The sequence below is a fragment of the Brachycentrus maculatus genome, unplaced genomic scaffold (assembly GCF_059751285.1).
Source record: "Brachycentrus maculatus isolate JH-2025_06_01 unplaced genomic scaffold, ASM5975128v1 h1tg000792l, whole genome shotgun sequence".
Lineage (NCBI taxonomy): Eukaryota > Metazoa > Arthropoda > Insecta > Trichoptera > Brachycentridae > Brachycentrus > Brachycentrus maculatus.
In genome coordinates this window covers 21426-38937 of record NW_028281520.1, presented here as the reverse complement: position 1 = coordinate 38937, position 17512 = coordinate 21426, and the positions used below count along the sequence as shown (strand labels likewise).

Here is a 17512-nt window from a genome sequence, read left to right as displayed (position 1 = left end):
TCTGTGGCTGAAGTGATCACTTTTTATAAGTGTAACATTAATATAATTCACACATTGTTTCATATGTAAGTTTGCAGCAGTATGTATCGTTTATTTGAGTAAACTTTTTATTTAAACTGGGAGATACCTAAAAACATGATTTTCAATTTTTAAGAAGCTTATAATTTGACCAGTTACTTTATTCACAATATTTAGGCTGTGTCAAAATCCTTGTTCACAAATTTAGGTTTCTCTACTTATTATTTTTACATTTAATAAACTATTCGCATTAAATGTAAAAATAACTCCCATAAGCAGAGAAACCCAGAGATATTTCATCAAACAATCCGTGAAGTGGATACTTATGAATTAAGCCAATTTTCCGCGATTAGTAAACACTTGAAAGAAGTTTTTTTTTCAAAACAAATTGATAAGATGTCTGTATAACTATTTACAAATTTACAAAACTATATAAGACTGAATGTAGAAGTCTACATGTCGATACATAACGATGAAGTTTGGAGGGTGTTTGTTGACTTTACTGGCCATTCCTTTGGCCTCTTGCGAACTCAAGTGGTGGGAGACAACGGTAGTCTACCAGATCTATCCTCGATCCTTCAAGGACAGCAATGGCGATGGAATCGGAGATCTGAATGGTAATGTCATCATGGAATATTTGATTTTTTTTTGCAAATAAACTTATCACTAAAATAAAATTTTACAGTTTTTCCATACATATTGCACATATTGTAGTCGTACAGGAGAAAGTGACCAACTAAAAAAATGTAAAATGTTCAGGAGGGCCATTTAAGTCACTTTTTCTTGGCAAGAAAATAAATATGATTGCAGTTATACATTTTCAACAAGTCAAAATATTATACTTCCAAGTTTTAAATCGCTTTGGGATATGTTTCAGGGGAATATTAAGCTAGTAAGATATCAAATAGTCAATAATCACGTTTTTGTAAAAAAATCACTTGGTCACTTTCTCTTGTATGACTACGATATGTGTATATACTTTATTGTGAGGAACACGACGAACTGTCAAACATACAACTGCTTAGTTATAGTTTTTTGTGTTTAAAAATAATATAATCGAAGTTTTGTGAACCAAATGTTATCGTAGTTTATTAATTATATAGTTTTGCATTAAAACTATCGTTTTCTGTGCCCTTTATTTATAAAACTAGAGTCCTTTTAAACATTTCAAGTTATAAATCATTTTTTTGCAACAATAATATTTTTTTTTTTTTTTTTTATAATTTTTTTATATATTTTTTTTGTTCTTTATATTTAAAGTCTTTTACTTTAAAACTTATTAAATATGGAGGCAGGTGAAAAACCTCCAGATCCCCCAGATCCTAGATTTGAAGATTACTCCAATGTGGGTTCGCCCATTATTCACCCAACGGTGAGGTATAAGCGAATCCTTAAGGCAGATTCTTTTGAAGAAGGTCCTCCACCGTCAAAGCAGGTAAGTATGAACACTTATTCGAGAGATGAAACAATGAAAAATTTGTATACAGAAAAGGATGTCGGTCCTTTTATTGTTTATATTCAAAAAATTGCAGAAAATTCCTCCATCAATAGCTTAGAGGTAGGAAAACTCCTTTTTAATAATAAAATAAAGGAAATCATACCTCGAGGTGGTATACGGGCTATTGGCCGCAATAGGATTGCCATAGAACTTAATTCATTCGAGGCTGCAAATAGTTTTGCAGAGAAACAAGGTATTCTCAATCAAAATAATTACAAGGCATACATCCCATATCATATGGTGTCACGCATGGGTTTGGTTAGGGGCATTCCGACAGAATGGTCCCATGAGGACATTCTGGAGAATGTGACCCTCCCAGATAATTGCGGTAGAATTATCAAATCTCGCCGTCTCTCTCGGAAAGTAACATCTCCAGACTCTTCTAATCATACATGGGTACCGACCCAAACAGTCGTGCTTACGTTTCAAGGACAAATTCTCCTTAAAAAAATTTTCTTTTTTTACTCCGCTGTAGAGGTGGAATTTTATATGTTTCCCACAATGCAATGTTTTCAATGCTGTAGATTTGGTCATTCGAAACCAGTATGCCGTTCCCAGCCTCGGTGCTACAAATGTGGATCCAACCACCTAGGAGAGTCATGTTCCGCTTCCTTAGAAAACGCCAGCTGTATACACTGTTCTGGCAACCATTTTTCTACCAATCGTAATTGCCCAGAGTTTATACGCCAAAATTTGATTAAGAAAAATATGTCAGAATTAAATATTTCCTATTTTGAAGCTTCTAAACAGACGTTTAGTAAGGGGAAATCCTATGCGGATAGCTTAAAATCCTCAAATAAACATCCTTCTCAAAACATTTCAAAATCCTCTTTAGATGGTGAAGCTACACTCAATTCATTACCCGCCACAATTACCGCTCCCCAAAAAAATCGTGCCAAATTTACATACAAAACTCCCAGAGCTCCTCTTATTCCCGGCTACGACCGATCCAACCATAACTCCCTTCTCATCCATCCCAATGGCTCGGTAAATTACCAATCACCCGATGGATGTGCTATCAATCAAAGCTCTTCTCCAGCCATCAACTCAAACTCTGCTGAAAGTTTATCACAGAGTCTCGCCTTCTCTAATGAATCTTTCTCTAAATCCATTCTAACCATATTACTTGATCTCTTACTCTCCCAAAAATCCTTACCGTCCAACGTTGCTATTATTATTCCTGTCCTTCAAGCTTTCATACAAAATGGCCCAAATCACTTCAATTAATTCTCTTTCGATTCTCCAATGGAACTGTCGTAGCGCAGTATCCAACAGAGATGACATCAATCTTTTAATCCGCTCTCACAAAATTGATATTGCGACCCTATCTGAAACCTGGTTCTCTCCGGGTTCAGTTATCTCATTCCCTGGCTATTCTTGTGTCAGAGACGACCGCCTTGACGGAAGGGGCGGTGTAGCTATCTTAATAAAAAATAATTTAATTTTCGATTTGATTCCACTTCCATCACATCCCAGAATGCAAATATTAGCCATAAAAATTCTAGATTTATCAATTGTTTCCGTTTACTCAGCTCCCAGAAACGTATTTAAGCAATCATACTGGAGATCTATCGTGAGTTGTCTCTCCCCAAATTTCTACATTTTGGGAGACCTTAATGCTCATTCTACGTCCTGGGGCTGTACGTCGTCCGACACTGCAGGAAGGGCCATCGTTGATTTCATGGAGGAATCAAACTTATGTATATTGAACAATGGTGATCCAACGCGTATTGCTCCGGCTAATCATAGCCAAAACGCCTTGGACATCTCAATCTGTTCCTGCAACCTGGCAAGCTTGTCCTCTTGGAATCTATTGAGTGACCCTTTCTCCAGTGATCATTTCCCTATCATCATCAAAATGATTAATTCCTCAAATCACAGTCATCATAAACCCAAGAGATCTAACTATTTGATCGGTAGGGCTGACTGGAAAATCTTTGAAGATTCATTGAATGCTAAGTCCAAGTCCCTGTCGATCGATGGTGACAATAACAACCCCAACACAATAGCTAACAAAATCCACGAGTTGATAATCGAGGTGGCCAACGTTGCTATCCCCATATCTAAAAAGGTTTTGCACAAGTACTCCCCTCCTTGGTGGGATAAGGAATGCACGGAAATGGTTAAAAATAGAGCATCCAGTATAAGAAAGTATAAAAGAAATATAACTTCTGACAACTTTTTGGAGGTTAGACACGTACAGGCCCTAACTAAAAAATTTCTTAGAAAAAAAAAAAGACAGGGTTGGCAAAATCTCTGTAACTCTTTGTCTCCCGAAACCCCACTCGGGGATGTGTGGGATTCAATAAGAAGATTCAGAGGATCATACTCTCCGAAGGTGAACACTTCCAAATGTACATCCTGGATAGAGGATTTTGTTGGGAAACTTGCTCCATCTTACGTTCCCAGTATTTCCGAACTCCCTAGAGAACCCCCAATCCTTCCAGGCGCTGACTACCTAACATCTCCGTTTTCACTCGATGAATTATCGATGGCAATCCAATCTTCTGGAGATTCTTCTCCGGGCCATGACATGATTCCCTATTCCTTTTTCAAACACTTTCCTAAACCATTTATGATCCTAATCCTAAAAATGTATAATCTCATTTTAAAATCTTGCACAATCCCAGACTCCTGGAAAAGACAAATCATAGTCCCGATCCCCAAACCTGGTAAGGATATATCCCTTGGAACTTCATACAGGCCAATTGCCCTCTCATGTTGTTTTCTCAAAATTCTGGAACGCATGGTAAAGACTAGGCTCGAGTGGTTTGTAGAGAGAAATAACCTCCTACCGCACTGGCAATTTGGTTTTCGAAAAAATAAATCCTGCATCGACAACCTAAGTGTACTAGTTACTGATATCCATGTTTCACGGTCCTGTAAAACCGACTTAATCGCCTGCTTCTTGGACGCAAGTAGTGCTTATGATAATGTCCTTCTCCCATTACTGCTGGAAAGAATGAATGCCCTCGGGATCTCCAGTGGTGTTGGCTGCCTGATATTTAATATGATGTGCAATAGAGATATTGCCATAGATACTCCAAAAGGATCCGTGATTAGAACGGTGTACAAAGGTCTGCCACAGGGATCGGTATTGAGTCCACTGTTATTTAACATCTACACTCAGGATCTTCAAACACATATTCCCCCTGAAATCTCCATTTTGCAGTATGCGGATGACTTCGTGCTGTATACATCAGACAAATCCACACCTCGCGCTTCGAGTGTATTGAATAGGGCACTGGAACCCGTCGGGGCATGGTTCGAGGAAAGTAATTTGGAATTGGCTCCGTCCAAAAGCCAAATAGTAGTATTTTCTAGAAAGCGTAACATCCCCGAGTTAAATATAAAATTGAGGAAAATTCGGATTCCTGTGAAGGACAATGTAAAATTTTTGGGCGTCACATTGAATAATAAGCTGTCATGGAACAAACACATTGAAAACATTGTGGCTAAGTGTGAAAAGAATATTAACATCCTACGGGCAGTTTCAAGAGTGTGGTGGGGTGCCCACCCGACTACAATGAACATGCTTTACTGCGCTCTTGTCCGAAGTCATATTGATTATGCGTGCTTTATAATGGACCCTCTTCCAAAGTATCTGCAATCTAAATTGGATAGGATACAATATAAATGCCTCAGATTAATTTTGGGAGCAATGAAATCATCTCCTTTGATTGCCTTACAAGCGGAGTGTGTTGATATGCCGTACTCTTTGAGGAAAAAACTATTATCCAACAAATTCATCCTCAATAGGACTAACGATAGTAATCATCCAATTTTTCCGAGGCTTCAACTTCTTCATGCTTTTTTTCAATCAACCTCCAACAAAAATACTGACAGTCCTCCTATTCTCTGTAGATCCTGGCATCACATTGTAAACACCATGTCATGTCCTCTTGAAGCCACTCTTCCGTTATATAACATTTAATATGAAGCTGCTATTTATAAACCTGATGTATTTCTTTCTATTGGAATAGATAAGACCTCGTTGGTTCTTAATGCCTCTTATGTTAAACGATTATTCATACAAAAGTTGGAAGAACTTTGGCCTAACCACGTTGCAGTATATACTGATGGCTCAAAAAGTGCCGTAGGAGCGTGTGGTGCTGCATTATATATTCCTTCCCTTAATATAGAAGAGCAATTCCAATTACCTCGTGAAGCATCCATATTTACAGCGGAATGTGTGGCCCTTAGAGAGGCTCTGAGAATAATTATTAAACAATCCTTGTCACCGACAGTAATTTTTACTGATTCTCTCAGCGTTGTGAACCTTTTATCTTCAAATAATAATCACTCTGTCCTTAAAAATAATCATATTCTTTGTGATATAAAAAGAATGTTATATATGGTTAATGTTGAAAATAAAATTGTCTCGATAGTTTGGATTCCATCTCATATAGGAATTACAGGTAATGAGAGGGTGGACTCCATGGCCAAGGAAGCCCGGGACTGTGGCGTGGTTCCCAGTCTATTCACCCTTCCCATTCCTGACTACCTTAGTGGGCTCAAAGCTGGTGCAAGCGAGGAATGGAATGAAATGTTCTCCATAACATCCACTGGATCCTATTACAAGTCAATCCAACCCGTGATACCCAAATCCCCTTGGTTCCGCAAAGTTAGGATTCCCAAGCTGAATGTGTCCCTTCTGTGTAGGCTGAGGATCGGACACACAGTACTTGCATCCCACCTCAAAAGGATTAATATTCTAACTTGTTCGTTGTGCGCGTGTGGACAGGAGGATGAGACTGCTGACCATGTATTTTTCAACTGCCCCTTACTCCCTAACCTCGAGTTCATTCAGGACATTCGGTCTGAGGGTTTGTCCTTCCCGCTGAATGTCCAACACCTATTGTCAATGAACTCGAAAAATGTTAACGGTGCGATTATTAAACATTAAAAAAAGTATAGCAAAAGCGTGTGACCCCAAAAAAAATCAATAAAAAAAAAAAATATTATTTAAGTATATAAAATCACTAGTATGGCAGGTATCACCCAAAATTGGGTGCTTTGCCAAAAATAAACAAACAAAAAAAAAATACTTTATTGTATAAAATGTATTTTTAAAATATAATAAGAAAAGTTTATATATAATAATAATAAAAAAAACTGCAGTTCCACCAGGAAATGGCAGTACAAAACTCAAATCTAATAAAAAAATCAAGTTGAAAATTATCAACCACCAATAGTTGCAACAAATAAAAAATAGAAATGAAAGTTTTTAGGCTCTAGAACAGTTGATTGTATGTCATCCGACTGATTCGAAACTCTTTATTTCTCTCTAAAGTAGTTTTTGGCCCTTTTTTGTAGTTTATTTACTTTTTTTTCGTTCTCACAGGCTCACACTCTTTCTGTACTTGTCTTTTTCTCCATTTCCCTTGACAGAGAATGGAAATTGTTAAACAATAATTATTAAATGATTTTATCTAATGTACAGTATAATTATGAAAACATCTACTGGATTCTTATGCTACATTTTAACACAGTACATGTGGTGCATGAGTTGATATAATATTTTGAAAGCACCATAATTTGAAATTCCTCATCCACAGGTATAACACAAGGACTAGCACATATAAAGGACGCTGGCGTGGGAGCTATTTGGTTATCTCCGATATACAAATCTCCTATGTATGATGCTGGATATGATATAGCGGACTTTAAGCAAATTCAACCTGAATATGGAACCATGCAAGACTTTGAGAATCTCTTAAGTGAAGCAACTAAATTAGGTTAAAAGCATTAAAATTACACATTCAATTAACACGCGCAGAGAAAAAACTTTAAAATAAATTAATTGTATTTATTTTCATTCATTGCAGGTATTAAGGTAATTTTAGACTTTGTACCTAATCATAGTAGTAACGAAAGCGACTGGTTCCTTATGTCCGCTAATAGAACTAAAGGATATGAAAACTATTATGTGTGGGCGGATGGGAAGTCTGACCCTAATAATCCTGGAAAACGTCTTCCACCAAATAATTGGGTAAAACTCAAATTTTACAGAATAATAAATCCGGATTACATTTATGCATAGTATTAATTATTTTTTATTTTTCATATAGATTAGTATATTCCGTAAAAGCGCTTGGGAGTACAATGCCGTCAGAGGACAATACTACCTTCACCAGTTTGTTATTGGCCAGCCTGACCTCAATTACAGGGAACAGAAAGTTGTAGATGAAATGAAAGTAAGATTTCTCCAAAAATTTATATAAATATTCTTATCTAAGCCGGTACATACGTGCAAATGACTTCACAAATGCATATGGCTGTGTTTTTATAACTATATGAGAATTACAAAACAGGCGACATTAGAAAAAGGTCACTTCACCTTAAGCCCCCATGATTGATAGTAAACAAAAAATTAAAACATGCGGCATGACATACGACAGAAACAGAAATTTGGCAGACAATAAACAGATCACCGAAAAATACATGGTTGATGGGAAGCATTAAAGACAATACCAAAAGATAGAGACAAAACGGATCCTGCGCCATATGCATTCTCAAAAACATTTTCCCGTGTATAGGAGTGTGGCAACCCACACATCGACTATGGCAACTCAAATCGAGTGAAATAGCGAGCTCCCTACACGAAGCCCGCAACGAATGGAAGCGAGCCCGTTACACTTCGTCGCCGCCCGTCCTCAGATCGACACGTACTTCAACTGTTCTCATATTAGAATCACGTGATTATTCTTAAGTATTTTCTTGATTGTAATTTTATAGAACTGAATAAATTTGTGTTAAAAGTAATCCGCTTTCATCTTGCTTCCCTTCTGATAAATTAAAGTGGTATTCAACTAGAAACCATAGGAGGAACTAGATATTCATACAATCTCAATTTTTAATGTATTTTCATAGGATGTTCTTCGTTTCTGGCTTAATAAAGGAGTAGCTGGATTCAGAATCGATGCTGTACCAAGTCTGTTTGAAGTAGACCCTAAAGACTTTGGGGGAGTTTATCCAGATGAACCCTTGTCTAACATAAGAGGATTGACCCCTGATGACTACGGATACCTCAACCATATTTACACTACAGATCAAGATCCGACATTCGATATGGTGTACCAATGGAGAGCCGTTCTTGACGAATTTGAAAAAAAAGATGGAAAACCCAGAGTCATGTTAACTGAGGCCTACTCCGACATTAAATTGGTTATGAGATTTTATGGTGACGGTAAACGCGATGGTTCAAATCTCCCATTCAATTTTGAATTCCTGAGAGGCATTGACAAGACTTCCGATGCTAGAGATATCAAGTTTGTGATTGACAAATGGGTGACATACATGCCGCCTGGAAGAACTGCAAACTGGGTGGTAAGTTAAATATGCATCTTCAACTTGACAGCCCCATAGCAAAACATAGTTTTTGACATATTAAGAGGGATTAATTATTTAAAAACTATGTGAGATATATACATTTTTAAATTTTAAAACCCACCATCTTCTATGTAGCTGTGATTCGAAATAGATCATACTTAGTAGAGATGTGCCTAAGGAATAGTTAGCTCTTTGTTGGTTACCTGATTTGGAAGATATTTTGTAACATGGCAATATTGATGTCAAGGAGTGGGGAATGATGTCAATGGATGCCCGCCAGGTTGCCTGGAGCACGTGTACTAGAAAACAACCGTTGGCAACCCGCACTTTTTCCCTGGATCGAGACCAATGTAGATCATACATAAAGTTGTATTGCGCTGGTGTCGCGAAATAAACCTTGTGATACAAACCTTAAGTATTTTTACTAACAAACAGCGACAGCTGTTACAATTTGTAAAATATAGACCGAGAAAAGTATTTCTCAGTCTATATTTCTTTCCAGCTTAAGTTTTTGTTATCAAATAATCTTTTGAAGAAGTCTTTATTTATATAATTTGATTAATGTTTTTTTTTTATTATTTGAACATTCTTACACACAAAATATTGTTAAATTTGTTAAGCCTGAATATCGTTTACATGTATTTTAGAATGGAAATCACGATAATAACAGAATGGCCTCGAGGGATGGCATTGAGAGAGCAGATATCATGAACATGTTAGCTCTTATCTTACCCGGAGTGGCACTCACATATCAGGTAGAGTACAATTATTTTTATCAATTTATTCATCAGATATTGGATTTTTTTATTTATATACATTTATTTAAATCACAATTTATACATATTTAGAGCTTTTTTTTTTGCAGAGACCCACCAAGCCACCTTGTGTGTCTTGTCGGTGGAGTTCTTTTTAATAATTTTTTTTATTGTTTTTAACGATTTTAACCTAATATAGACACAAAAAAGATAAAAAAATGAATAATATAAACATTTTACAATTTTCATAAAATTAACTCTTGATCATTTACCCATTCCTTTACTTTGCCTTTGTTCCATATTTTGTTTAGACCTCGAACATCCGTCGGCAACAAATTAAAAATATTCGGAACGATATATTGCAGTGTTCGACTCCCATATTTATTGTTAATTCTACTCACCTTACGGATGATAGTTCAATATTATAGGTGTATGTATCATCCGTATGAAAAAATAATGATAGTTGTCCCTTTACTAAGAACTATATTCCCTGCATATAATTTATGATCAAGTTATAATGTATTTATGATAATAATTTACTATTAACCATCACGCTGCTTCACGCAGGGTTAGACAGAGGAAAAAAAACACTCATAGATTCTATGTACAGATCTGTCCAACACTGCTGCACTCATTGTCGGGTGCAAATAATGAAAAGAAAAAATGAAATACAAGAATAAGACAATTTATTTGATAAATGATAAAACCCTTATCCGCACCCAATGGTGCATAGGGCACTGCGTCATATAAACGCAGTGTTATCTTGATCGTTTACACGTGAAGGAAAGGTGATCAGCCCTCCGCTTCAGGTACCAGTCCAGGGTAATATTAAATAAATATTACAGTGAAAAAATCACTTATATTTATTTTACCCCCCTTGGGAATCGAACCCGGGACCTCCAGAACGGTAGCCCAGCGTGCTGACCATTACACTACGGAGGCGGACATTATGTATATTCGTTTTCTTAAAGGGTGAAGAATTGGCGATGACAGACGGGGAAGTCAGTTGGGAAGAGACTCAGGACCCACAAGCTTGCAACACCGACGACCCCATCAACTATTACAAATTTTCAAGGGACCCCGCACGCACACCTTACCACTGGGATGATACCAAGAACGCAGGTTTCTCTAGCGGCAACAAGACTTGGCTGCCCGTGGCCAGCAACTACAGGACTGTGAACCTCAAGGCGCAGCAAGCAGCCACCAAGAGTCACTACAAGGTATGTTGTATGAATGTTACATACTCCTCATATTTACTTACTTCAGCCTTCTTGTGTCCAGTATTGAACAAAGGCCTCCCCTTGGACTTCCGCAGTTCTCTGTTGGATGCAATTCTCTTCCAGTGCAGGCCCGCCCCTTTCTTGATGTCATCGGACTATCTTGTCTGGTGCCTACCCACGCTTCTGCAATCTGTTCTAGGCCTCCAGTCAAGCACCTTCTTCGTCCATCTATGCTCAGACATACATGCCACATTGTTCACAAAGAATCATCTTTGAGCCACTTTTATTTATTACCTTGGTCTTTTTCCATATCCAAACATTAGTTTTTCGATTCCTAAGTGATATTTTTAACATCTTTCTCTTCATTGCACTCACAAAAAGCAAAAAGAGTAATACTCCTCATACAAGTATCAATTTTTTATTACTTTATTCTACTAAAAAGCACAACATAATCCCCTGAGAATTATATATCAACCTGTCCTGGAATGTGGCCATACATGGTCGTCCAAACAAAACTTTCCTTAAAGGACTATGAGCGTACATGAACTCGCCGTGATTATAACTAAAGCCCGGTAACATTTACATATTTCTAAAATGGCGCTTGTACTACCATCTGTGATTGCATTTAAACATTAAAACCACAATTCAGATTATTTTTTCTTTTTTACCAATGACATTTTACTTAAAAAAAGTTGCTGCCAAATAACCCATGAAATAAAACAAAGATAATTTTTATATAAATCTTAAAGAAGTGTAAAATTATTTACTTCACAAAACTCTTTGTTTCAAAACAAATGGTAGTTTCATCGGTTAGTTCCAACTGAGATATGAAAGCACTTTATGTACTGTATATAAAAGTTATATAAAGGTTGATTAGGTAAAAAAATAAAAAATTGAGGCAATATGAATGTTTGAATGTCCGCCTCCGTAGTGTAATGGTCAGCACGCTTGGCTACCGTTCTGGAGGTCCCGGGTTCGATTCCTAAGGGGGGTAAAATAAATATAACTGATTTTTTCACTGTAATATTTATTTAATATTACCCTGGACTGGTACCTGAAGCGGAGGGCTGACCACCTTTCCTTCATGTGTAAACGTTTAAAATAACACTGCGTTTATATGACGCAGTGCCCTATGCACCATTGGGTGCGGATAAGTGTTTTATATTTTATGAATGTTTAATAATGGGCAAAATGGTGGAAGTCATCACCAGTATAGTCATCATCATCAGTAAGCCCTATGAAGATCCAGGCTTCTATATTACCTTCGTATAAAAAGAGCTCCATCTTTGTTGAGACATTTATAATATTTTTGTATATTTATTTACAGTTTTATCAAGACATGGTTTCGCTCCGTAAGACAAGTACTCTCCAAAAGGGTGATTTAGATGTAAGGGCGTTGTCTGATACCACTTTGGCACTATTGCGGTAGGCATATCAATAATATTTCCAAATAATCAAATTGCTCGTCTGTAAAATAGGCATAGTGTTTTCGATTCCCGCCAATAGCCAAATTAATATTTGTTTTCAATTGGTCTGGGTTTGAGTGATGTATTTCTATACATCTACCTTGCATATTCTTACATAATTGTATAAACCTAACTTATTACGCTAATTTCATTCTATAGCAAAGGTTCTTTTTTTTGTATAACTTAACCGGATCCACGCGGCTCGCATAACCGTATGTGTTTTCACAAAATATTCCCTGTACGCGGCTGACATAACCGTTTGTGTTTTTACTTTACTCCAAGTTTCAAACCTCAGTTCAACTTGGAGGGATTTTTTCATGGTGTGGAACTTTGGATAAAATAATACGTCAATCCTTGGCCTTATGACATCTGTTGAAATATCTGACTAATAATTTGTAACATCACAAGGATAAATAAAAGAACAGATCCCTCATTTTTCTTGTGGTCGGTAATTAGTCCGCGCCATAATCATGCCTTATATCTGTCTCACTCTCGACGCTACGCATCGCCAGTGGGTAAGAGTGACACACGATGCGTGCTTTGATTTATTTATGTTACGATCTTATTTGTTTATATTACGATATATTTCAAGAATAATGTGACACAAGTGTATTATAGAGTACCAAAAAGGCACAATGAATCCCATTGAACGTTTTTGCTTAGGAAAATAAATCGTTTCTTAACTAAATACATGATAAAAGTAATCATTTAAAAAACGGCGAAATACCGCCGCGCACAGGCGTCTCTCAGGAACAAAGTGAACGCGGTTAAAAGGTTAATTTTGAAATACCCCATTTTCATTGCAGATCTCTACCCGATGAACCAACCGTGGTCGGGATAGCTAACTTAGCTCCTACTAAACAAATAGTAAACCTCGAGCCATTCAGGATACTTCCTGCTGAGATGTTTGTTTATGCGTCAAGCATCAATGCCACATTAATGAAAGGGTAAATATTATTTTAAAAGTAATAAAAATTATGAAATACTACTTAACTTTAAAACTCTTCGTACATTTTTAGATTTTATCACTAATTATCATATAAATACATATTATTATAGGCAGTAATGAGCATTTAAATATGTGGAATAAATGATAAAATATCTTTTAGTGAAACTCTTAAGATTAGTATTGGGATATGATTATAATACATATTTTTGTTATGCTTAAAAAACAGAATATTTAATATTTGAAGCTGTAACATTGTGATTTTTCAATTGATAACTTTGTAATATCACAACATAAATAACATTGCTCACTCTTTTCAATAACGTCATATTTGAAAAAACTTGATTTTTCAGGGGATCGTTTTTTAAAGTTTAAGAATATAATAAAATGTATTAAAAATAAATATCAAGCCACTTATTGAACTTTTTACTGTGCAACAGATCTTTTTAGGTAAAACCTGAAGGTTTTTTCTCCATTTGGAAAATATTGAGTGTATTTAAAAAAATAATTAAACACTACCCTTTCTTCAAAATGCAAAAACAACATTTTTTGCCCTGTTGCGGGTAAATATTAAGTTCAAAATATGCCACTTTTGCTGGGATATAGTACATTTTCTGGGCATTCCGAAAATATGGACCACTGAAAATTTACAATTTTTGATATATGACATTGTTGAAAGGAGTGACCGATATAATATGATGCCTAATTAAAAAAAAAACATTTTTACATGTATTACACAAACAAGCACATGCAATACACCTCTAAATGTATTACACAAACAAGCACATGCAATACACCTCTAAATGTATTACACAAACAAGCACATGCAATACACCTCTAAATGTATTACACAAACAAGCACATGCAATACACCTCTAAATGTATTACACAAACAAGCACATGCAATACACCTCTAAATGTATTACACAAACAAGCACATGCAATACGCCTCTAAATGTATTACACAAACAAGCACATGCAATACGCCTCTAAATGTATTACACAAACAAGCACATGCAATACACCTCTAAATGTATTACACAAACAAGCACATGCAATACACCTCTAAATGTATTACACAAACAAGCACATGCAATACACCTCTAAATGTATTACACAAACAAGCACATGCAATACACCTCTAAATGTATTACACAAACAAGCACATGCAATACACCTCTAAATGTATTACACAAACAAGCACATGCAATACACCTCTAAATGTATTACACAAACAAGCACATGCAATACGCCTCTAAATGTATTACACAAACAAGCACATGCAATACACCTCTAAATGTATTACACAAACAAGCACATGCAATACACCTCTAAATGTATTACACAAACAAGCACATGCAATACACCTCTAAATGTATTACACAAACAAGCACATGCAATACACCTCTAAATGTATTACACAAACAAGCACATGCAATACACCTCTAAATGTATTACACAAACAAGCACATGCAATACACCTCTAAATGTATTACACAAACAAGCACATGCAATACACCTCTAAATGTATTACACAAACAAGCACATGCAATACACCTCTAAATGTATTACACAAACAAGCACATGCAATAAAGGGCTTAAATTCAGAAAGCTTATATTCAGAATATTGTCCGCCTCCGTAGTGTAATGGTCAGCACGCTCGGCTACCGTTCCGGAGGTCCCGGGTTCGATTCCCAAGGGGGGTAAAATAAATATAAGTAATTTTTTCACTGTCATATTTATTCAATATTACCCTGGACTGGTACCTGAAGCGGAGGGCTGATCACCTTTCCTTCATGTGTAAACGATCAAGATAACACTCCGTTTATATGACGCAGTGCCCTATGCACCATTGGGGTGCGGATAAGGGTTTTATTATTTATTATTATATTCAGAAATACTTAAAATCAAGAAAGCAATTCAAATTTATTTACAATTAATAAATACCCATTCAAATGATTTATCCAAATGTCCATATTGTCCGTTATGAAACATGTTTTCACCTATTGACCATCGCTGATTCCTTTGTCTGCAACTGCCTATCAACATAATAGCCACTTGAGATTCCTACCCAGGCCCTGGTAACTGCCTAACATTTGAATTTGTTAAGTAGATACTTTTTAGTATTAACTAGTCTTGAGAAAGAATGTTTTCTTGGAACCAGTCGACATATAATTAACTCATACTGAGATATATTGTGATTTATAACAACGTTATTTCGTAGTTTTAATTTTAATTTTAATATGATCATTTACAGGGATCAAGTGAAGACAGCACAATTAACACTGCAGCCATATGATGCCGTGATCTTAACCACCAAACTGTAATCACCCGAAAGATGACCGACTACATTACTATTGTGTGTTCAAACCTTCCAATATGCATACATTGTAATTTAATTGAAATAAATATATTAAAGCATTAATGTTTTTTTTATTTTATTTATGATATAATATTTAAATTTTAAGTTTGTACAATTGTTAACACACTTAGGACGGGAAAGGTATTTCTACCCGTTGGGTCGATTGATGCTTAAGGACGGGAAGGCTATTTTTACCTTCTGCGCCGGCTTCATTTCAAAGGGGGACAATGAATTATCAAGACAAGGAATTATCTAATGTTTTCATATGAATATTATAAACCAATCTCTTTGTTAAGGTCTTAATTATATGAACAAAACTATTAAATCCCGTCGCCAGCGGTCCGCAGTCATAAAAAATACTCATCCCTAGTGAGTTAGCAAAGGTTGCAAGTATATAAAAACTAAATTATCATTACTTTACATCCATGGTTAGCTGAACAAAATAATTTTACCTTATAGGCAGGCACCGTAGCATAGTTGGGTAGATGGTCAACTGTGGTTGCAAACAGGGGTTGCGTGTTTGATTCCCGCCAATTGCAAAATTAATTCAACAAATATTTATTTTCAATTGGTCTGGATGTTTGTGCTGTACTTTTCATATTTACCTTCCCTCTCCTTACTATCCTACCTGCAGCAAACCACTCAAATAGAGGTTTTGCAGGTTATTCCTTAACAAAAAATAAAAAAATCACAAGCTGTTTTGCACCCAGCTTTGGGTATAGTACAGAATGGTGATAAATATATTCTGTGGAGTTATTACATTTTTTTTTTAAATATATAATTATGGGAAATCCATACATCAGTAAAAGGATTGTGCTGATGGATGAAGATTCTCAATCCTAGAATTTTGTATTCTGCACTGTAAAAAAAAAAACACGTGGAATATATTTTAAATAAATCTAAGAAAGGATATAAGAAAAAAGTTATGTAAATAAAAAAAACAACATTAATTGATTCGGCAGTTACTTTGTGGCAATATCTATCTACTTCTTTTAATATTTATCTTGTTAAATACCAAATTAATGAAGATCCATTGTGGCAAGTGTTTCAATGCAATCAATACACAATGTTTGATAATGATATTGAATGCATTGAAACACGTGTCAAAAAAGATTTTAATAAAATTAAAATAGTATTTTCACAAGTAAAAGTTTTTAAAAAATTAAATAAAATAACAATTTCAATTTTTAAATTCATAAAAATACTCATGTTTTAATTATAAAGCAACTATTGCGTATATTATGAGTTTTACCTAAACCAGCAGGAGGCGTGTTGCAGGAACTTGAGCAAGGACTTATCCGACATCGGATCCGTGATAGTTCATAAGGAACTCTCATGAGAGGTGGCATCATACATGATAAAACTGGTGAAGGACATTACACCAAGCTAGGACACAAAATGCCGAACCCTCTTCTAGTGGTACGGAATGTCTGTTGATGACAGTCAACACTCCGCCTTCTCCTGAGGAGTTTTACGTGGTTCCCTTCCAGCAATGAGCAAATGACGAGAAGTTCCTGATTAGCCCACACTAGATTATCCCTCCTGTTCTTAACAAAGATTCAAATAAAACATTTTTATTGAGTTAGAAGAAACAAAAACCACTTAATGATCTATTATAAACCTTGTACATAATAAGCAAGGTAAATAATAAAAGCAAATCTCATCTAAAAAAATACCTAAACTGGCAAAATGTAATTCATTAAATTTTAAAAATAAAATGGAGTCAATTAAATTTTAACAAGGATGGTAGAATACCAAGAATAGGAAATATATTTGCTTTATTTTATAAAGGTATTACTTATAATATTATCATGATTACATTGCATAAATAGATTTTTTTAATGAGTACTTCACACTTTAAACAAATAAATTTAATATTATATTATTGATGCAATATTTTATCCTTCAGAATATT

The 17512-nt window shown here is 35.5% G+C and overlaps 1 protein-coding gene across 1 annotated transcript; it reads left to right on the top strand.

Annotated features, from left to right (window-relative positions):
- The first annotated feature begins 475 nt into the window (after positions 1 to 475).
- On the top strand, positions 476 to 15648 carry LOC148300196 (maltase A1-like). Its single transcript, XM_088275124.1, has 10 exons — positions 476 to 635; positions 7075 to 7254; positions 7345 to 7508; positions 7588 to 7713; positions 8390 to 8845; positions 9496 to 9603; positions 10575 to 10823; positions 12151 to 12248; positions 13096 to 13236; positions 15493 to 15648. The coding sequence occupies exons 1-10, from the start codon at positions 491 to 493 to the stop codon at positions 15560 to 15562; spliced, it is 1737 nt and encodes a 578-aa protein (XP_088131250.1). The 5' UTR covers positions 476 to 490; the 3' UTR covers positions 15563 to 15648.
- Positions 15649 to 17512: the final 1864 nt, after the last annotated feature.

Coding starts and splice junctions, on each gene's coding strand:
- LOC148300196 (XM_088275124.1), top strand. CDS start 491: ATGAAGTTTGGAGGGTGTTTGTTGACTTTACTGGCCATTCCTTTGGCC. Junction 7,255..7,344: donor AAGTGAAGCAACTAAATTAG/GTTAAAAGCATT, acceptor CATTCATTGCAG/GTATTAAGGTAATTTTAGAC. Junction 7,509..7,587: donor GTCTTCCACCAAATAATTGG/GTAAAACTCAAA, acceptor TTTTTCATATAG/ATTAGTATATTCCGTAAAAG.